The 22,586-nt window shown below is 34.1% G+C and overlaps 1 protein-coding gene across 1 annotated transcript in view; it reads left to right on the forward strand.

Moving 5' to 3' along the window:
* Positions 1–22,586, forward strand: part of VTA1 (vesicle trafficking 1) — a 72,209-nt gene that overhangs the window by 10,195 nt on the left and 39,428 nt on the right. The window contains exons 2-4 of the mRNA XM_063097328.1: positions 11,553–11,647; positions 15,034–15,161; positions 16,239–16,314. Of these exons, the coding sequence (XP_062953398.1) occupies positions 11,553–11,647; positions 15,034–15,161; positions 16,239–16,314 (299 nt within the window). The remainder of the gene's footprint in view (positions 1–11,552; positions 11,648–15,033; positions 15,162–16,238; positions 16,315–22,586) is intronic.

Raw genomic sequence — 22,586 nt, forward strand, 5'->3', positions numbered from 1 at the left:
GAACCAGGACCTGAATGACAGATAGCAGATAAGAAATGGTTGAACAAAGAATTGCTGGTAGTAAGTAGTAATTAGAGAAGCATTATTGAGTGAATGGCAGACTGAGTGTGAGAAAGGGACTAGTTAAATTGGTAACAAATGAAAGGGAACAAAAAGCCAATAAAATCGTCTGGGTGATTCCTAAATGAATTGGAAATGAAGGACAGACTTTCTGTTATTAACAATATATCTCTGAGCTCTGTGTGTCTCTCTTTTTTTCTTTTCTTTAATGAAGGCAGGAAATATTTGAGTCCTTACTAAAAGTGGATACTGTATGATAAATATTTTGGCTGTGCAGGTTTGGTGCCATAGATACAGCTAAATACAGAAAGATCTTTTCCTTTTTAAGCTTGCTGTAACTAACTAAACGTAGGAAATTTCAAGTTTGGTTTTTCAAGTTTCCCCTAGGGGGTGACATTGTAAAATTAATAGACTTTCAGTGAAAGTGCATAAATGTTCTTTAGAGTCCTCACTTGTTTATATGATCATAGGAAAATTAAAGGGAGTTGTTTCAGAAGTTATAAATATGAGAGGTCTTCAAACAGTTCATGGAAAGATTTATCTTTTAATTCCATTTTTCCATAAACTTTTTGAAGTACTCATATATATGGTTATTTCAGTTCTGAGATGTTACAGAATGTACAAATAGAAAATTTTAATTTAGTTTAAATAGAGGCTAAATAATATTGAATTTCTTTGTTGATAAATAGTTATTAGCATTAATAATTAGCTGCCTATTATTATTGCTTGTTAATCAGGAAAAAATTGGATTTTTAAAAGTTTGTCAGATAAGCTTAACTAAGCCAATAAAGAGAACAGAAGCAGTTCTTTTCATTCTTTGTTGGTTTCTGAATCTATATAGTAAATTGGAGTCCATAGTCTTATTGTCTAAGTACTTATTTTTTTTATTATAAGCTGACTCAGGATACTTTACTGTAGCAATGACAGGTTAATAATAAAAACAAACAAGTTTGGACCACTGATTTATCCACTGGCATTCCATTCCTTTTATGTTTGTCTTTGTGAACACATATGCAAACATGAATTTATTTTGTAAAAATAGTCATTTTAATGGTTACTTCCCTTTTTTGAGTAAAGTAAATCATTTTATTTTATAGCTCTTTAGAAAAAGCTGTAAGATTGAAGAGACAGGATCTGTGGAGTCTGGTAACATGTCTGTCCTTAATTTTTCATTTCTTTCTTTGGCACCCATGCAAGCTTAACCACCTTTAATAAGGTTTGTTTTTTATGGCAATTATATTTGATTGTTCAGAGTGAAAACTTACATATTTTGAGCAACAGAGGATTATATATAGTAATAGGTATCAGTAACCATGCTTGATAAGTTCCTGCTTTCAATAACACTCGTCATTGGGCATTAACGTTTACATTTTTAATGTCTTTAATTTTTCTGTGTCTTGTCAAGTTTTTTTGGTTTCTTTCTCGTTTTTTATCTTCTTTTTCTTCCCCCTCAGAGTATTACTGTTTCTCTTTGGAAACACTATCACTATTGGCATCTCGGAGGGGCATTTCTTTGTTCTCAGGACTGCCCAGTGCACTTCAGGATATTATTGTTCTGAATGGTAATAGTCTCCCCAGACATTGCATTAACAAATTAAAAAAAAAAAAAAAAAGCCTGCACACTTTCCAGTTCCCCCAAGAGGCAGTATTATTGTTGCCACCCTAGAGAAATACGTACAAGCTCACCACAGAAATATTGGAATATATAGGAAAGAATAACGAAAAGAAGCACACAGTTCCTACTTATAATCGCCACTGTTAACATGTTGCCACATTTCCGTTCAGTTTTCTTTGATGGGCATCATTCTCTTGAAATAATTAAAGTTTAAAATTATATAAACATTCATGCTTACTACTTATTGTTCCATAACTTCAGGTGCCACCTAGTCTCCTTGAGCCTCAGGGTTTTTTTGAGAAAAAAAAAATAAGCTAACAACGAAATTGATTGTATCAATAAGATTCTTATCAGATTAAGATCTTCATGTTCTATGATGATGACAAATTGATTAAACAGCTACCATATGAAGAAAACAATTACTGGACTTTCTCAAACTATTTCTCAATTTATTAAAATTTATCTAAAGGAGATAATGACAGTGTAAAACATAACATACATGTAAAGATATCCTTAACAGTTTTTTAAATAATAGATAAAATTGAAAATCTAAATGCCCAGCAATATAGGAAGTTCAAGTCTGTTACAGTTCATTAATATAATGGAGTATTATGTAATTGTTAAAATGATATGCAGATAAATTTATTACCAAATAAGATTGCCACAGCATAGTGTAAAAAAGAAGGGTGCAAACAAATAGCATGGTCCCATATATGTAAAATGTAAAATATATGTAAAATCTTATATGCATGTATAAAGAAAGATGTCTTTCTGGATGCAAGGTACAATGACTGTGGAGCCAGACTGAGCCCGAGTCAAATCCTAGCCTACCATTTATTGACTGCATGACCTTGGGCAAATATACTTCACTTTGTGAGCTTCAGTTTTTTTATTAGTAAACTGAGAATAATAGTAAAATCACCTGCATAAAATTATTGGTGGATTAATTGATTTTTCCACTTTAAATGATTTTAAATGATTAGATCAGAACATGACCCATGATAATTACTCATTGAGTGTATATTATTTTTAAGTTATTATTATTCTAGTTCATTGGGATCTTGTAGACAGCATGTTGTTGGGTCTTTCTTTTTTATCCAGTATGATAACCCCTGCTTTTTAATTGGATTGTTTAAACCATTTATGTTTAATGTAATATTAATCTGATTTGGTTTATATCTGCTGTCTTGCTGTTGGTTTTCTATTTGTCCCATCTGTTTTTTGTTTTTTCTTCTTTTGCTGCCTTTTTGATAAATTGAGTATTTTTTTTTAGGATTCCATTGTACCTCCACTGTGGACTTACTAGATATTCCTCTTTGTTTTATTTTTTCAGTGGTTGCTCTAGTGCTTACAATAACTTATCACAGTCTACTGTCATATAATATACTACCTCACATATAAGCTATGAACTTAACTTTCTTTCCCCCTCTTCTGTCCTTTGGCTATAGTTGTCATGCAATGTATTTATACATATGCCATAAGCCTTATAGCACGTTTTTACTTTTTTCATCATCCATTCTGTTTTAAAGATATTTATAAAATGAGAAAATAAAAAATGTTCATATTTTACCACATAAATACCATTTTTATCACTCTTCTTTCCTTTGTATAGATCCAAGTTTTAGGTTTGATATCATTTTCTTTCCTCTTGAAGATCTTTATTATTTCTTAGGCAGCCTTGCTATCCATTTATTCTTTCAGCTTCTATTGTATGAAAATAAGCTTTCGTGCCATCTTTATTTTTGAAAGTTTGCTGGATAAAGAATTTTAATTTATCAACTTGTTTTTTCTTTTGCCACTTTCTTTTTTTAGGAATCCAATTACACATATGTTAGAACATGATATTTTCCCACACTTCAGGAGATTCTGGTTTTGGGGTATTTTTTTATTTTCTTTTTTCTTTACAATCCCTTTTTTCCCTGTTTTATTTTGGGTGGTTGCTATTGCTGTGTCCCAAAATTCACTAATCTTTTCTTTTTTTTTTTTTTTTTTCTGACCAGTAAGGGGATCACAACCCTCAGCATGGTGTGGTCTGCACCATGCTCAGCCAGTGAGTACACCAGCCATCCCTATATAGGATTTGAACCTGCAACCTCGGCGCTACCAGCGCCGTGCTCTCCCAAGTGAGCTACGGGGCCAGCCCTCACTAATATTTTCTTTTTTGATGTCTATTCTATTAAATCTAGCCAATGGATTTTTCATTTCAGATCTTATATTTTTCAGCTCTAGAAGTTTCATTTGTGTTCCTTTTGTATGTTCCCTTTCTCCTTTTTCTTTGTGGATTTCTTTAAATACTTCATAATAGTTTTCTAGTAATTTAATGTCATCTGCTGTTTCCATTATTTTGTCATTGTTTGCTCTGTTTTGACTTTTGGCTTATATTTCTTCTCATTATAGGTCACATTTTCCTAATTGTTGACATCTTTAGTAATTTTTTATTGAATGTAGAACATTGAAAATTTTAAGTTCTTAAATGTCTGGAGTTTGTGGATTGTCTTTGAAGGGACTTGATCTGGCCAACAATTAAGTTAGTTGCAGTTCTGTTGGATCCTTTTGTAATTTTTGTTGTTGTTGTTTATTTGTTTTTAGCTTTGGGGGGGGTCTGTCTAAAGTAGTCTTTGCTGTAGGGACAGTTTAACCCCGCTAATAAAAGTATGCTCCTTTCAGAGTCTCTGTGAATACCCTGGGTAAATATCTCGGACATGTCATTCTCTTTAGTAGGGACTTGAATGCATTTCAGCCCTGTGTGCATTGGGAGCAGTTCAGCTCACAGGTCCTATTTCATTCTTTGGCCTTGTGGAGTTTTCCTCAGCACATGCATATGATCATATTCAGCTGAGCCTCAAGGTTACCGCTGTACGGATTTCTTGGTTTCCTTTCTGTATAGCTTTCTCTTCCTCACAACTCTGTCTCTCAACTTACAAGTGTCTCAGTCTCCTTAAACTCCAATCTGTTTTTTCAACTCAGCTAGAGGACTGTGCTCTGCTTGGAACTTCCTCCCTGGGCCTTAGTTTGGAATGTGCCTCTAAGCAGAATGTTGGGCTGATCTTTGGAGTCCCTTTTTTTGTTTCCTTACTTCAGGTATTTTGGTCTTTCACCTCTGGTTGCCATCTGTTCTCTTGTCTGAAAATTTGTTTCATATATATTATCAATTTTGTTGTTGTTTTGCTGTTTACAGCAGGATGATAAATCTAGTCTCTTCATCAGGGCCAGAAGTAGAATTTATAATCATGTTTTAATAATCAAATCATCACTTAATGTCTGCTCTGTGTCAGCACAATGCTTGTATCCAGGATACAAGTGAATATCTGCTTATTCTGTGGATGATAAGAAACCCTGATATTCTTACTTTAAATGTTGATTTTCATTACATTTTTTAGTAGGAAGGCAGGAGTAGCTAACTTTTTCATAAAAACTGCTATTATTATAGGAGGTCCAAAAATACTTTTTTAATGAAGGAATGAATAAATACCCTTTATTAGTAGACATTTATTCATGTTTCTTTCTTTTTTTTTTTTTTTTTTTCTTTTTTGCTCAAACTGTGTATACATTTTTTTTTAATTTAGAAAGTATAAAATATACTTGGTATAAAATTGTATAATATAATTTAATCTTTGACTCAGAAGTCCCTTCACAAAGGAGGATACTAACCATATAGCAGTTATTTACAATATACTTATGAATAGAGTAATATATTCAGTTCTGTTATTTGAAATAACAATTGCCTTTAAACATCAATATATGTCATCTGATTTGAGTGCCACATTTATGTGACCTTTTAAAGCATCACTCTTCACAATTGCTTTTATATATCTTTTATATTATGTGTTTATAGTCATGCATTTTATGTTTTTATATTTTTCATGGATAAGCAAGGATGTGTTAGAGTATTAATGTTTAGATTCTATGGAAATTTGAATTATACATAGCTTCAGGATTAGTAAATGTTTCCTAGATGCCTCACATTAAAGACGGGTTGGAATGTATTTAATCCTTTTGCAAATATGCCTCATTACTCATCATCAAATAATATTTATTCACAAAAGCAAACATGTTTCCTTCATGAAATAAATCAAATTTATTTTCTTATGGATGATTTTAGCTACATGTTTATTTGTTCTGTTTTAGTAGGTATTTTCCATGCTAGACATTAATTTTTCATCCTATTGCTGCTGCAACAATGAATTGCTTCTCTTGAACAGAGTTCTATATGAAAGTAATCCTTTTTTCATCCCTGTGGTAAAAACATATTTTAGTGTAATTATTAACTTTCATAAGTGGATGTAAGGTCTTTTCACTTTTGTTAATATTAGAAAATGTATACTGTGGTATATTTTCTGTACTGAAGAACTCTAAACCACATAATATATTTGGAAATGTAAAAGCCAGGCTAATTTTTGTCCTAAATATTTTCAATTCTGAGATTATCCATTTCTTCAGTTAAAGATGTTATGGTATAATAATGTCCTTATATTTGCAAAGACTAAATATGCATGTAAACCAAGAAAAAAAATACATGTAGGCCAAGACAATAAACTGTATTATCATTACACTGTTCTTCAAGTATCAGCCATCTGTATTAGTCTAAAGGACAAGAAGTTGATATTTTGTTTATACTTGTGTTGTGAGGGAGGAAGATAATGGTTGTGGTGAGAGTGAAGTGGGAATAATTTGATTTTTGCTTCAAAAGAGATATGTAGACACACACACACATATTTTCTTTATTTATATTGTAAAGGACAGAAATAGTTAAAGTAATGAATTAGAAACTGAAAATTTTTACATAGGAATAAATCACTTTCTCTTGGTAGTAAGAAATGCTGAATTAATTTTCTGCATGTCTGCTTAATGTTTTAAGTCCGAGATGGCTGTCACTAAAGGCAAACTTCATTTCTTCACCATCTGGGCTATTACCTATGCTGGATAGCCATTTCTCCTCAAAACTGGTCTATCAGGTAAGATAGCTAACTGTGCTTCATGGATGGTAGGACTCACATAGTGTGCACTACTGTGGTTGGAAAAAACGGAGAAAGACCTCCTAGGGAAATGAAACTGTCAGTATTATTATCATGTTATTGGCCAGTGTACATATAGATTGTGAAGAATTAATGTGTATTAAATTCTGTGTGTGTGCATGTTTTGGGTGAGGTGGTTTATTTTAGGAGATTGAAGTATGTTTGAAATAGTCATTTGGGACATTGGGAAAGCAATTATTAAGTCTATTTGATACTTATAATGATGCCAATCTGCCAATCTTCTCTGCCACGTGGATGCAGGCATAGAGAAAGAAGACTATAAGGTTTATATATGAGTATGCTTTTCCCAGAGGGATGTAGTAAAAAGATTTAGAAATAGTATGAGGTAGGACAATAAAGTTATTGAAAAGTATATTGTAAAGTCAAAGCTAGTTGCAGAGGGAAGTTAAAGGATAAAAGACTGATTGTAATAGAGAAATAGAGACCATTGGACTGAAAGCCTGTAGTAACGTTCATAGTTCAGTGTTGGAAGAAAAGGAGATTGCATTTAGAGAGTGGGTGCTTGCTATACTGATTTTGGCAGTCCAGCAGTTTGAGATAGTAATTGAATTTTGGAATGACTGCTGAGTAAGGGAGAATACATAAAATTATTGTAGGTCAGGGGTTTGGTAAGAATTGAGAACATGGTGCTGTGTTTGTGTTAGAATTAGATTTGCTTGCTTATCACAGAAAATCCAAAATAGCAATGGCTAAGTAAAATAGAATTTACTCCCTTGTTTAAAAGAAAGTCTAATGTTGGCAGTACTCAGTGCCAGTGTGCCAATTCCATGAAGTCATGAGGGACCCAAGTTCCTTCCAGTATCAAGTCTACCAAACAGCACATGATTACCATTTCCTAGATTGCCTTGGGGTCCAAGATGGATACTAAAGCTTCAGTCATCTAGTGTTTTTACTCTTGACAGCAGGGAGGAGAAAAGGAAGAGAGTCAGCTGGTATTCCCCCTGTTAAGGAGGCTTTCCAGAAGTCTCTCCCAACAAATTCTGGTTATATGATCTTAGTCTTAGTTACATGGCCATATTTTGCTTTGAAGACTACTGGGAAATGTACTCTTAGTTAGGTATATGATGACCCCTTGATAATATAGGGCTTTTTACTAATACTGGAAGATGGGAAGAATGACTATGGGTAGGCAACTAGCAGTCTGTGCCACAGTATTGATTATCCATGTAAACCATTAAGTTTTCATGATGATGCAAGGACCCCAAGGTCCATGGGCCAAAATAGGTCTAACAAGATCAAATGGCAGGGTGTCATGAGCCCCCTAGACCAGAGTGTTTAGAAGACATTGAGAGAATACTAGAATGTAAGTAGCAGTGGAATGCAAAGAGAAGAAAACCAATTATACTTGCCAAATTCTAAGACAGGAGGAACGTGAGAGAGTTTAAAAGAAAAGTCTCTCATTACTTAAAAGGACTGCAAATATAAGTGATTTCTTCAAGTGACATTAGGTTTTAATTAAGATAAAGGAGGAGAAGGAAACTGAGGAACTGAGAAGATGGTAGGGGAGTATGCTTATTATAAAGTAGTAGTTCCAGGGGATTTTGGTAGAAGGTGTGGGGATGTGGGGCAGAGGAATGGGCTAGGTTGGGGCAAGAAAATATAGTTCATAGTAGACAGGAGTGAGGATGCAGTAGAGCAGTGATCCTCGACCTTTTGATCAACCATCCATATGAGTATAAAAAACATTGAACACAAATTCCCAATATATAGTGTAAATTATTTGCAGATTACATTTCTGTATTAATGTACTAATACTGTATATATTATAGAGATATATAAAATATAAATTTTGAATGAATAAGTTAAAGATATCAGTAGAAATGCTAACTTTTTTCTTTCAACATCACAACCAATTTTGCCTATCCCTGGGATCATATGCGTCTCAAAGGCTTCAGCTTCAGTACAGCTCAGGGTGGTGGCTCTCTTAGGGGAAATATGAGCAACCTGGCATAGAACTGGCATGGAACTGATTTCTGCTCTCCATTGGCAGCCTTTGTCTTAAAAATAAGATCGAGGACACTTAATATTCTTCAGGAAATTTTGGCAATATAGTAAGACATAGTAAGATTAAATTGGGGGGAAGAAAATGCTTGTTATCATTTATAGATAGTATCATGTAAGGAGATGACATTTTTATCTGAGATCTCAATGAAATCAAATAGCCAAGAAATAAAAAAGTGAAAATGTGTTAAAAGGGTACCATAAATCATTAGAGAAAGGAAGGATTATTAAGTGCTTTTGAAACAGATGCCAATAACTTAGGGGAAAATGCAAGTTAGATCAAAGAGTTAAATTTGAAAAATTAAACCATAGGAAAAACTAGAAAAATCATATGACTGAATATCAAATCCCTGGAGATAAAAGAACTTTCCAAGCTTAGAAGTGATAAGGGGGAAAAAGTCACAAATAGCGGTTTTGAGTACATAAACATTAAGCCTCTGTACTTTAAAACAATATTCGAAAATGAAAAGCCTGGGCATAATATCTGTAGCCAACATATTTATTATCTAAAGAGTTCTTGTGATGAACTTTAAAAAAAGAAATGCAACAAAAACTGCATGTCCTCACTCATAAGTGGGAGCCAAGAGAGAAAGAGAGGCCACAATAAAACGTTGAAATTTCAGAAGAGAACAGACCTATAGTTCCTAGAGGCTGGAGGGGGAGAGGGGGAGGAGGGGGTTAGGGAGCAACTGGGTAAGGGACCCAAAGAGTAATTATGATTTGTGATTTGTAGTGATGAACATGCTAATAATATTGATTTGGCTATCACATACTGTACACAAATACTGATAGTCGACTCTGTACCCCATAAATATGTGCAATCAAAAACTAATTTTTTAGGAAAAAACACACAAAAAACTCTGGAATAAAAGTCCTGGACAACTTACAGAAAGGAAGTGGTTAAGGAGTTTAGTCAGTTTTAAGAAAAAAGCTGACTAAAACGAGCACAAAATTTGGACACCTCAAAAGAAATACAAGTGGTTTGAAAGGTGAGGGTGTTCAACCATGCTTTAAGGGGGTGGAGGTGGATAATTAAAAACCAGTATAGTCAGATGGGAAGAGGATCTGGACAGCTTGCTAAAGAAATATGTCTGGTTAAAAGAAAAAGAAAAAAGACAGAAAATCTGGTCACATTTGTGATCAAAGCAATGAATATTTAAACTAAATAAGGGGGTTTTTTTGATCCTCAAATCAAAATAGTTTTGTGTGTCAGAATGATCCCCAAGCTGGCTAGTGTGCAGTGAAAGCACCATGCTGTCATACTGCATGGCAGTGTAAAACTGTGAGATACTTTTAGAACTCCTTTTTTTTTTTTTCTCTCTTCTTAATACTTCAGTGGATCAAATCCTTATATTTGATATGTGGAAATAAGTACATTAATAAATTAAACTTCAAGCTCTATAACATGAGGTGGCTCTAAAAGCATAAGCATTAAAAAATGGTTCCTTCAGATAAAACCATTAAGATTAAAAACATACAGATACAATAAATAGGTAACTGTATCATGTGTAAATTTTTAAAGAGGATTTTGTCCATAGACATAATTGACTTGGAAATCCTAAGAGTAACTAACAGATACTAAGCCCGGTTGTAAAGCTCTGTTAAATAAAACAGTGACAGACCAACAGACTAGCATCAGGATAGACAATATCCAAAATTGGTCTCTATTCTCCCATAGTAACTTGATATATGATAATGAATGGTAAAAGTGACATTTAAATCAGTGCAGCAGAATGAGCTATTCTTTCATTCATGTATTTATCTATGCAGAAAATTGTTTGTCAAGGGCCAACCACTATCCTAGATGCCAGGGATACATCAGCAAACCAAATAGACTTAAAATCCCCATCATTTGGGATTTTAATTTCTAGATGGAGTAGAGACAGGATAAATAAATAGAAGGTGATTGCGTGCTAAGGAGAAAAGTAAAGCAGGGAAGGAGGATAGTGTTCACAAGATTCCATTGGAGTAGGGGTGTGGGAAGTTATATACCTACTTCCTACTGTATAAAGAATTGCAACAAGTCAATTTGTTAAAACACCAATTGGTACAAGATTTTTTTCTTTTATTTTGATAGCCAATCCTAGTACATAAAGGAGAATATACAGCTATCTAGTAAATATCTAATACAATTTTCATAGTCAGGAAAATGCACAAACAGTTCTCCAGGACATATTGTTGAATGTAAAATGAGGTAAATTACAGACATTATATGTACATACAAGTGATGACAGCAATTACCACCAAAACTGTTCACAACTCTTATCAACTGGGAAAGCTATTAAGGTTGTGGGGATAGTCAAACAGTTCTTTACCTTCAGCCTTATCTTAACGATTTTTAAAGAATGAGTATGCATAAAATGACTAAAGCAATTCTCCCTGTAAACCTTGGTTCAAGTCTTGATTCCCACAGTCCCAGCTTATGTCCTATATTTTATCAGTATCACTTATCTTGCTCTTGGCAAGTGCTTCAGTACATATGGTTGTTTTTCTGTGTGCCCTGATTTACCAATTCAAGTGTGTGTCTCTTTGACAATTTAGAACCTACTTAGTCCTTTTTTTCCTTTTTTTTTTTTTTTTTTTTTTCTTTTTCTTAAACATGATGCCAAAAGAGAAGGCCTTACTTGGTAAAAATCTGTCATCATGTATCTCTTGCATTCTTTGGATAATATTTTTGTGTTCTTTATATTTATAAATAAAATCTATATTAAAATAAAGTTTTACTTCTAAATTGACTTAAATTTTAAGTTACTAGGCAAAACACATTTTAAACATTTAGTCATAAAAAATGTTTAAAAATGACTTCATTCAGATCATCTTATTTTTCATTTTTTTTGTAGGTCGCTTATATGCGATGCAGACTGGAATGAAGATTGATAGTAAAACTCCTGAATGTCGTAAATTTTTATCAAAGCTAATGGATCAGTTAGAAGCTGTAAGTTAAACACTGGTAATTTATGTTCTGATTGTGTTTAAAATGCCATTTTATTTCACTTGTGTGTGCATTGTCATTTTAGTAGTTCTTTCCCTTGGCAATAATCAGCAATGCCATTACACCTGAAGAAAACCTAAACACATTTTTTAAAAATTTTATACCATACTGCCAGGGGAGTTGTAAGTATAAGTTAAAGTAGGTTCAAATTGCATATACTGTTATATCTTGTTCCACATTATTGTTGATGGCTTTTGACTCATCATCCTTTCATAAGTGATAAACCCTTTCTAACCTTCCCTCATGCAGCCATGTAGATTTAAGAATTCTTAAATAGCTCGTATAATAATAAAATGGACAAAGTTTATTTAGTGAAAGGAACAGTGAAGGAAATGATACTCACTGCTTATCCTGTCTTCCTCCCTCTCTTGGTCCCAGAGCAAGATACTCTTAAGGTCCAGGCATCCTCCCCTCGTAGCAGGAATGTGGTAGGTGACTAATGAGTCACCTTCTTGAACCTAATGTAACTTCATGGGTCACTGTAGAGATTTCTATCAAGAGGAAATTGAATGGATTGGATTGGGTGTCAGTGCATAACGAAGGCAGTGCCAGCCGTAGTAGTATCACTTAGTAGTCAGGGCTTTGCCCTGTGACTCCTATACCCAGCCATCCCTAGTTTCTCTTTTATTTATTTATTTTTTTATTTTAATTGGTTATGCATATTAATGGGGTACAAAGCTGCGCATCACTACCTTTGCCCAAGATGTTTTGATCAGATCAATGCTATTGGCCTGCCACTTACCACAAATTGCAGTTATCCTCCATGTCCTCTACCCAGTTACTCCCTGACCTCCCTCCCCTCCCCGCTTCCAAAGCCTGGCAACCCTAGGTATGCTCTCTCCCTCTGCAACTCCAACACACCACTGTGGTCTTTCTTTCCTTCCTTCTGTCTCTCTTAGCTCCCACTTACAAGTGAGGACATGCTGTGTTTTTCCCTCTGTGCCTGGCTTATTTCCCTTAATGTAATTTTCTCCAAGCTCATTCATGTAGCTGTGAATGGCAGAATTTCATTCTTTTTTATGGCTGAGAAGTATTCCATTTTGTATTTATACCACATTTTCCTTATCCAGTCCTCTGTCAATGAACATTTAGGTTGGTTCCATATCTTGGCTATTATAAATATAGCTGCAAAGAACATGAGAGTGCAGGTATCCTTTCGACATGATGATTTTCATTCCTTTGGGTATATACGTAGAAGTGGGATTGCTGGATCATATGGTAGATCTATCTGTAGTTGTTTGGGGGGCTGGCTGGCTAGCTCAGTTGGTTACAGTGCAGCCTTGTAACACCACGGTCAAGAGTTCAGGTCCTCATACTGGCCAGCTGCCAAAAACTTATTTTAAAAAATTAATTGCCTTGTTTCTCTTTTTTAAAAAGTCAAGGTCTACTCATTAATTCATCTCCATGGCTGTTACATTAGTAACTGTGGCTTACTTTATTTGCTCATTTAGTTATGTGACTTGCTCAGGAGAATTGGAAACCTATTTATTTGATCTTTATTTTGCTTAGAGAAACGAAGTTTATGTGTACTGAAAACCAAAAATCAAAACATTTACACTGGTCAGCCTAGAGCTTTTTATCATTTTCATTGTTTTTATTTAACATTGGAAAGTTATTCAGATCAAGGCCTATCCCAGGACAGAACTTCCCTAACTAATTGTATTAAGCAGCCATGGGCAGTAGTGTTCTTTCTAACTTGGTGTGGCTCTCTGGCCTACTTACCCAGAGCTCCTGTCATCTGCTACTGTTAACCACCCAAGGTTGGCCTGGTGGCACCACCGAGGGAATTCAGCTCCCCGTGCAGCCTGTCTGACATTCCATTTCTAATGCTGCTTAAATGAATGCAAGATAAATTTGAGTATTCTCTTTTGGGGAGATGGGGTTGGAGTGGCAAGGAGATTTTTCTCACGGCAATATATTTGTGGAATCCCAACTTTAACAGATATTTTATAAGGATTATATCTCTATTAATTTCACAGTATAACAATAATACCTAAGATAATAATAGCTTTTGGATAAGACAAAAGTCAAACAGTTGTTTATAATAAACTAAGAGTAAAATCACATAAAGGGACTCATCAGGAGTTTATTAATACCTAAATTAAATGACAAGTTTATTTCATGGTGAGCACACACCTGTCTATGCTATAATGTTTATGTTATAGTTCAGAAACTTCAAGTATATCATGTTTTTGCCACCAGACATTTTCTGTTGGGGATGAGATGAAGTGGCATACTTCCACTAAAATTTTTCTAGAATTAAATCTGCCTTACAGATCGTTTCACTGTAACCTTGTGTTACATGTGGGTTTTGGGGTTTTTTTCCTGTTTTTGTTTTGATAAGCATGGCCAAAAATTTTCTGAAATTCACACATTAAATCTCTGCTGGCCCGTAAATTATACTGTTGTAATTATGAAAGTATTTCATTTCTGATTTCATTAAAAATCCTGAAGCCTTTTTTAAATTTAATTTTTTTACTTTGTACCATTTTTGAAAAAGCAATTATTAAACAGCAGTGTGGTGCTCAGATCTGATATTCCAGAAAGTCGTTTTTTTCCAATATGACAGTCTGAGTAAAAAGTAGGAACTTTGATGTTTTTAAATAGTTTAAATTATTATATGTGTAGCAAAGAGTTAGTTATATAGACTAAAAATTTACCCAGTTGTAAGTTGTGTTGATATATTTGTCTTACTTTAAAAAGCTTTCATAATCTGATTTTACGCTTGTCATCTTATATCTTACTTAGAATTAGATCTCTTTTGGGGCCGGCCTTGTGGCTCACTTGGAGAGGGCTGTGCTGATAGCACTGAGGCCACAGGTTCAGATCCTATATAGCGATGGCCAGTGTGCTCACTGGCTGAGTGTGGTGCGGACCATACCGTGCCGAGGGTTGCAATCCCCTTACCAGGCCAAAAAAAAAAAAGAATTAGATCTCTTTTTTAGCACAAAGAATTTTCTGATTTCATATTTAGGGTAAACTGAAAGTGCATTGGATAATACAGTATTATTGTGAAATATTTGTCAATGCTTCATTCATATGAATATGATATATTTAATCTTTTATTTTTGGTTATTTTGATTGTTAGAGCTGAATTATACTTTCAGGTTGCCATAAGTGTGTTTCTTCAGAGTTTTGTAAGCATTACACTTTGTTTTAAATACATCGGACTGGGGCAGAGCAACTTCCTTCTCAAGATTTTATTGATTCATCTTTTACTGAAATGAATATAAAAGAATTTACTTAAAATGATTATTAGGATTACTTATACTTAAGCAGACACTTCTGAGAGTCCAAAATGATAAGCTGTGTATCTGATTTTATTTTAGCTTAAGAAACAGTTGGGTGATAATGAAGCCATTACTCAAGAAATAGTTGGCTGCGCCCATTTGGAGAATTATGCTTTGAAAATGTTTTTGTATGCAGATAATGAAGATCGTGCTGGGCGATTTCACAAGTAAGTAATGAAAGCAGAAAATAAAAATTATAAATTTGGTTACTATTTGTATTAGTCTGTTTTGTGCTGCTATAACAGAAGTACCTGAGATGGGGTAATTTATAAAGAATAGAGGTTTATTTGGCTTACGATTCTGGGACAGCTGCATCTGGCCTGGGCCGCAGGCTGCTTCTACTCATGGCGGAAAGTGGTAGGCAGCTGGCAGGTATGAGCAGATCACATGGCGAGAGGAAGCAAGAGAGAGAGAGAGAAGGTGCCAGAGTCCTCTAAACAGTCGGCTCTCCTGGGAACTAATTGAGCAAGAACTCACTCACCACCCCTCCTCTCCCAGGGAGAGCATGAATCCATTCATGAGGGATCCGCCCCCATGACTCAATCAGTTTCCAACACTGCCCCATTGAAGATCAAATTTCCACGTAAGTTTTGGAGGGGACAGCACATCCAAACTCCATCACTATTTAAGCAGAATTGCTCAGTTTTCTAATGAACACTTTCTGACTTCCTGATTAATGATATATATATTTTTTTTTTTTTTAATTGTAGAACCTCTGAATGATTTGGTCTTACAAATACAGACCTTTCTTTTTAGAGAAAATGGCTGAAAGAAGAAATACCCAGGGAAGACTTATTTTCTTAGTAAATATACCCTAATTAGCCATTCTTTAACATTTAGTAAAATCTAATAGTTGATTTTAGCCAAAATCACAGCCTGACCCAATGATGTTGATTTTAAAAATACCCCAGCCAATTCAAATGATTTATCATTATTATCATAATATTTAAATACAAAGAAATGCATTATGGTTTGATGTGGATTCAGATAATACTATAATTATGTTTTCTATAATCAAAAGCATATAATAAAACCCTTACGTAGTAGCATATTTACTTGTGGGTATTATTACTTTCTCCTAATAACAGATTACAAAAGGATTTCCATTGTGTTCTTTTTTATGTAAAACACTAATTGCAGAGTATTTTTATAAACATTGGAATTTTTTTTCTTATACCCAGGTGACTAATACTACATTTTAATGTTTTTACTTTAAACTAGACCAGCTCTCTTTTCTCTTCCAGAAACATGATCAAGTCCTTCTATACTGCAAGTCTTTTAATAGACGTCATAACAGTATTTGGAGAACTCACTGATGAAGTGAGTGTACATTCTTTATTGTCTTATTAGCTGAAGATCAGTAATGTTACTTATGAGTTTTGTTATTGCATTGTTTATTTAAAGCAGCATATCAGAAATGAAATGTAAGCAAAAAATGTAAGTTTAAATTTTTTACTAGCCACTTTAAAAAAACAGATGAAATTATTTTTGTAATATATTTTATTTTTTGTAGTAAGTTCTTTAAATCTAGCACTTATTTTCCATTTCAGCACGTGTGACTACTGTATTGGTCAACATAGATTTAGATTTTGACTCTCTTACATCTTCATGTATTACAAATCCTGTATGCTGTTAAATTTCCACACTGTTATTTGGTAAACATACCAGAGGCAGAGACTTTTTAGGACTGTTTTTTCCCATTTTATTTTTAGAGTATTATTATTTACTTTTTCTTTTTCTTTTGTTTTTGTTTTATTGTTGTTGTTAGAGTATTATTGTCGATGATTTTGTTTCCATTGTAAAATACATATAAGACTTTATATTTCATAAGATACTTTATATCTGTTTTATCAATTTGATTCTCATAACAGCTCAAGATAAACAGAGCACATGTTCATTTTACTCAGGAGAAAATGGAAGCTGCATAGCAAACTCAACTGCTTTGAGTTCAATGTTGTTTTCACTGTAGCACAGACTTTACCATTGATATGGAAAATGTTTTCTGAGAGGGAAGATATTAATGTAGAATGAGATAGAGAAAAAGAGAGAGAGGTACAAATGAGACTGATACAGGTTTGTTATATTGGTGATTAGAATACTATGAGGAACATTGCTTTTTGTGATAGAAGTTTTTTCAAAATAATGAGCAATTCTAAGTTTCAGACAAAACAAAGTATGATCTATGTATGGGGTATTTGTATTTTTGTAGAAGATTGCATATCAAAACTGAAAAGTGTTTTTGTTTACATTTAAAATGATGTTAAGCTCTAGGCTTGATGGTTATAAGCTGGATTTTCGCTGGCATGAAAGTTATGCAGGAAATTTCAAAGTTGTGATGAATGAAGGACAACTTTTTTACTGTTACTGTTCCTTTTATTTCAAAACATCAGGCATCCCTGGCCCTTGCCCACACAATGCTGGTAGCGTTCCTTAATCATTGAGGTAGCCAAAAACCACCCAAGATACTTTCAAAACACCCTCTAGGGTATTAGGCAATGCCCATTGAGAGCCACTGCTCGCAGGTATTCCTGAGACAGAGTAGTATAAGAGAGAACTGCAGTCTGCAGTATGAAAACTTGAAATGCTTCTCAATGTATATCACCTTTTTATTTTCTGGACCCACCCTGTTCTGGACCCATCCTTTCTCTTCTCATCCCCTGTTATTACTGAACTGGATGTCTTTTCCTCTCTGACTATGAGACACTGTGCTACATACTTGGGGATACAGAAGTGATGTAGACATTGACGTTAATGGAAAGCTTTGAGTGCTTCAGTAGACTTTTGGAGAGTACCATGTAGCTTAAGGAGAATAGTGAAAATTCAGATTAGAAAAGTTGGTCATAATCCAGATCAGACAGATGATAGGAGGCCTGCGATCTTCGGTTAGTTGAGTTTTTGAATAAAGAACTGTCCTTTGGGGTGCTTTGTGTGATGCTGCCTATAGAATGAATTGGGTGAGGGAGAACTATAAGCTATTTGGCAAAGGAACTAGTTGGTAATTACTGTGGACCTTAAGTGAGAGGTGGAGAATCATATACAGTATTCACAGTGGGTTTTTTTGTTTATTTGTCTCGAAGAAAAAAAATAGCATGTTCAGACTGAGATTTTAAAATTTGAGGTACAGGTATGGCATCCAAAAATAAATCACCAGAAATCTCTTGGAAATAGTCAAGAAATCAGCAAAGTAACAGGGACAGTTAAAGTTATGAGGTTAGACAAACCCTTCAGGTAAAACAAATAGTTTTGAAAGAGAGAGAAAGAGGATGATGAAATAAATACCCTTTGTAAACACCAATATTTAAAATGCAAGAGGAAAACATGAATAAAGAAACCATCAAAAAAGTGGATAGAAATTCAGGATATCAGAAGAGGTCATAATAAAGCAAAGTAGCAGATCAGTATGCCAAATGCTTTCAGATGTTCTCCTTGCCCTCTCCTAGTTCCCTTTATGAATTAGAGAAGCTGCCTTTGCCCATGTGTCTCAGAAGCAGGCACACATAGTGCTTTGAAGTTATAACTGCTAACACTGGGGAACCCAGATAATAGGTAAAATAATAGACATAGGAAAAAGAACAAAATTTCCAGAAGTCTTATGTGAGTAATGTAGGTTGTTTTTACTTAAGAGATACATACACTTTCACACACATAAAGTATATGATTCACCTGCATTTCAGAAGAAAAATATAGGTTTACTTTTAGGTACCCTTAACAAAGAATAGACTCCTTAGTTTTTTAAACATAGTACCTATGACTCTGCCTCTAAATAAGGCCAATGAGAAAACTTCAGGAGAGGTTGGGAGTGGTGGGTGGGATTTGTTTAGATTCTGGGGTTACTAAAGAATATAGCGTAGAGATAAAAGAGACATTTCCCAAAATGTTTACCCTCCCCCCCCGCACCCCCAATCTCACTACCCAGGCTGCTACCTAAGCTTTTTTTCTGCCTTGCATTGGCAGTAGAATAAAGTAGGGAAAAGCATCTTTTTTGGTGGATAAAGGATTCCAGATATGAGGAGGGGTCTGGAATGGTATGGAAAGAAGAAATTAAGCATTGTAAGGCCAGAGTGGAAAGAGAAATCCCTGTTGTTATATGATTGGAGTGAGGTTTATTCTCAGGCCTTCATGTAAATCCTGAATATTTAAATTAAAAAATGTGTGTGTACACAATCAATGTATAATTATGTTGGTGCTTTTCACTAACTTAGATATGTTAATTATAACATGCAAAATTTGTACTTTCAGCAAAAGTTGTGTATATCAAAACTTACAGATTGCTTTATACACACTACTGACTTTTCTCACATTCAGTATGCTGTAGTAATCTTTCCTTACAGGACTAGTGAACTGATTTTTGACTATGAAGTACGGTTCACTAAATGTATAAAGTCAACCAACAAGGAAAGGAAAATACTGGTAAAGCTATCCATATGCCATTAACACAATCCCTAGGCCAGCCAGTTTGTTTAGATTCGTTTCAAATTTGTTTTCTCTTTTCAATATTGTTTTTTGCTCCATTGTTTTCCATTTCTAGAAATGGAGTCTTCATGGTGATTACTGGGATCTAGGTTTTTCAGAAATAATGGTTCGAAGTGCCAGTAATTTTAAATAATGCTCTACTTGAGTGGAATAGGTCGGAATACACTCTAGTGATTTTACCAGCTCTTACAAACACCGTAAGCAGGGTAATCAGCAGCATCAGAGCTCTTATGGTTGTCCAAGAAAATCTAAGGCTGATATTTACTTGTGATTTAAGCACTATGTACCTAAAACAAGACAGAAACTAGTAACATTTCTTATTTCAAAAACTATTCAAAAGATGAGTTGTTTTAAAAACCATGGATGTAAACTGGTTCTTCAAAGCATTTAGCAGTTTTAACTCATTTCCTCCTTCGCACTTCAGTTTCATAGCATATTTTGAAAACGCTAGCAGAGACCAAGACAGGAAACAGAAAAGTGGGAAAAGAATGAGTTTGAGGATTTCAGGTAGGCAGATTTTTTTTTTTTTTTTAATATATACTTTCCTGCAGGTATATTTCAGGACTCACTATAATGTATTTGATCATTCATAAGGGAAATGCAGTGGTGTTATTTAACTTCATGGCACTCGTATCCCACAGCCTTTTAACAAAACTGAAACTTTTCAAAATTGGTTGCTTCTCTTCTCAAGAAGTGCTGTTTAAGAAACAGTTAAGTCTAAATAACATCAGAAAATGGGGAGGGGAAAGGCATTATAATTGTTTTGTAGTTTTTATTGTATTTTTTAATTATCTTTTAATTTTATCAACTTTATAATCGAGGCAATGATGGCTTTTAAATTATATTTTGTAAAGTTTTAAAATTTTTGTCTCATGTCAACTCTGAAAATTTATTTCAAAAGCAAAGAGTGGTTGTCAGAGCCAAGCCGCACTGAACTCCAAACCAAGAAGTCTCTGGACTTGGCTTTTCTTCTGTAAAATGGGAAGCCTGGACATTTCTCAGGATGGGGAAGGATCTCTGAGGTCCTTTGCAGCTCTCCCAGTCTATGATTATATAGAATTGATGGGAAAAGGAGAATAAAGAACAAAATGACAAAAAGCAGGAGAAAAAAAAGGAAGAGAAAAATAGTTTTAGATTAGAAGCTGCAAAAGGAGTCAAAACCAAATTAACTATATGTTATAGAAATGATAGTGAAAAGTAGAGCCACTGAAATCTATGGCAGCAAAGAACAAATTTCTAGTAGGAAATGGGGGAAGAAATATCAGGTAGCACAGCAGCATGGGGGTAGTTTAGTGTACACATAAGCAACCTGAACACCTGAAGCCTCTGTATGATATTGGTAACGTAACAACTTTGAATCTTCTAATTAAGTTCTTTTCATTTAAAATTTCAGCCCTTTTCAGAAAGGCTGCTGGTTCTCAAGCTAGATTACTGCAATTTACCTAATCTCTGTCTTCCTATCTTGAGTGCTTTCTCCCTGCAATTCATTCTCCTCTGTCATTATTTTATTGAAGAACCCTCAGACTGACTTACACAAAACTTCTTTTATAACTCTTCTAAAATGTAACAGATACCATTTACTCACAGCATTTTTCTTGATCCGTTTCCTGATTTTTTTTCCCTTTTAATTTCAGTTCAATACTCATAGTTCTGCAAAACTAAGTGAACTATATTTTCTTCAGTTTTCAGCTTGTTTTGTTTTGCATTTTATGTTTCATATACCGCAATTCCATTTCTCAGCTCTCTTATCTCTGTTTCAGGGATACGTATTTAACTCTTTTAACTGTGCTTTAAGTAACTCCATCTTAGTATTTTAATTAAATGCGCTGTTAAGTAAACTTCTAGCATTCCTATAGCTCTCTTGGAATCAGTGTTCCAGTTTTAGGTATAGAGTCACCTGAATATGTATTAAAATTTTTAATTTTATGTTATAAAGCAAGAGATTTCCAAAACATAAATATTTTATTTTCATACTGTAACATCTTGTATAATCTACTTGTGGCCAATATTATTGATAGGCTTCCTTTTATTGTCTTTTAGTTTTACTACTAGCAATGCTTGAGGAGCAGATAACATTTTGCCTTTTTTCCTTCATAATCTTTGGTTAAGGTTTAATAGTGCTAATTCAGAAAGAATAAGAAAATTACAGGTAAAAGATAATAATACTCTTCTTATATATTGAGTTCCTACTAATTTGGGGGAATCAGATGAATATGGTATGTTTTTCTGCCCTCACAGAGCTTGTGTTTTAACTTGGAAAGAGAAACAAAATAACTATGATGATATGTTATGTATTAATTATGAAGTGCAAGGAAGGGATCCACTTGCAGTATCTACCATTTGCCTGGCACTGTGTCAGACTCCTTCACCTTTCACAACTCCGAATTATAGTAATAAAACTGAGAGTAAGAAAAATATAAGTACCCTTGTCCCAGATGCTATAGCCCAGGATAATGTTTCCCAAACTCTCTTTAATAAAGGTCTAGCCGTTTTTTTTTTTTTGTCAAATTTTTAATCCTTTACAGACTGATTGTTTTGTAAAACACTAATACAAGTAATGAATTACTACAAAAATGAAACTTTAAAAAGACATACAAAAGACAAATCTAATTTGCTGTAAGTTTTCTAAATAATTTCAATTTCTGTTCTGTCTTGAAACAAACTCGTAAACAGTTTGTAGACCAGCAGTGGTTCTGGACCACATTTTGATTGGCACTGACCTAGATCTAGATCCTGCTTGGATCCCACTATGTGACTCCCTGCTCAAAAAACAGGGCTGCACAATTACTGGGCCACAAATGCACATGAATAGCTGGCTTGTGAAGGTAGTCTGTTTAAAGGTATACATTTGCACCAGAAGGTTCTGAACTAAAACATCATATTTTAGCCTAGGGAACTATGGTAAAGCATGAGAAATTCCTCTAATTACAGAAGTGTGTGTTCTGTGCATATTCCATACCTTAAGTTTTCATGCTTTCACTATATCCTGAAAGTAACATTCTTAGCATTTACTATAATAATAGATAAATGAGACTTGTGTTGTCTCTATTAGAGTACAAATTCCATATGTCTGTATTTACTTCTGTATAATAATTGCCAAGAACAGCATCTTACACCTA

This window comes from Cynocephalus volans, chromosome 5, assembly GCF_027409185.1.
Source record: "Cynocephalus volans isolate mCynVol1 chromosome 5, mCynVol1.pri, whole genome shotgun sequence".
NCBI lineage: Eukaryota > Metazoa > Chordata > Mammalia > Dermoptera > Cynocephalidae > Cynocephalus > Cynocephalus volans.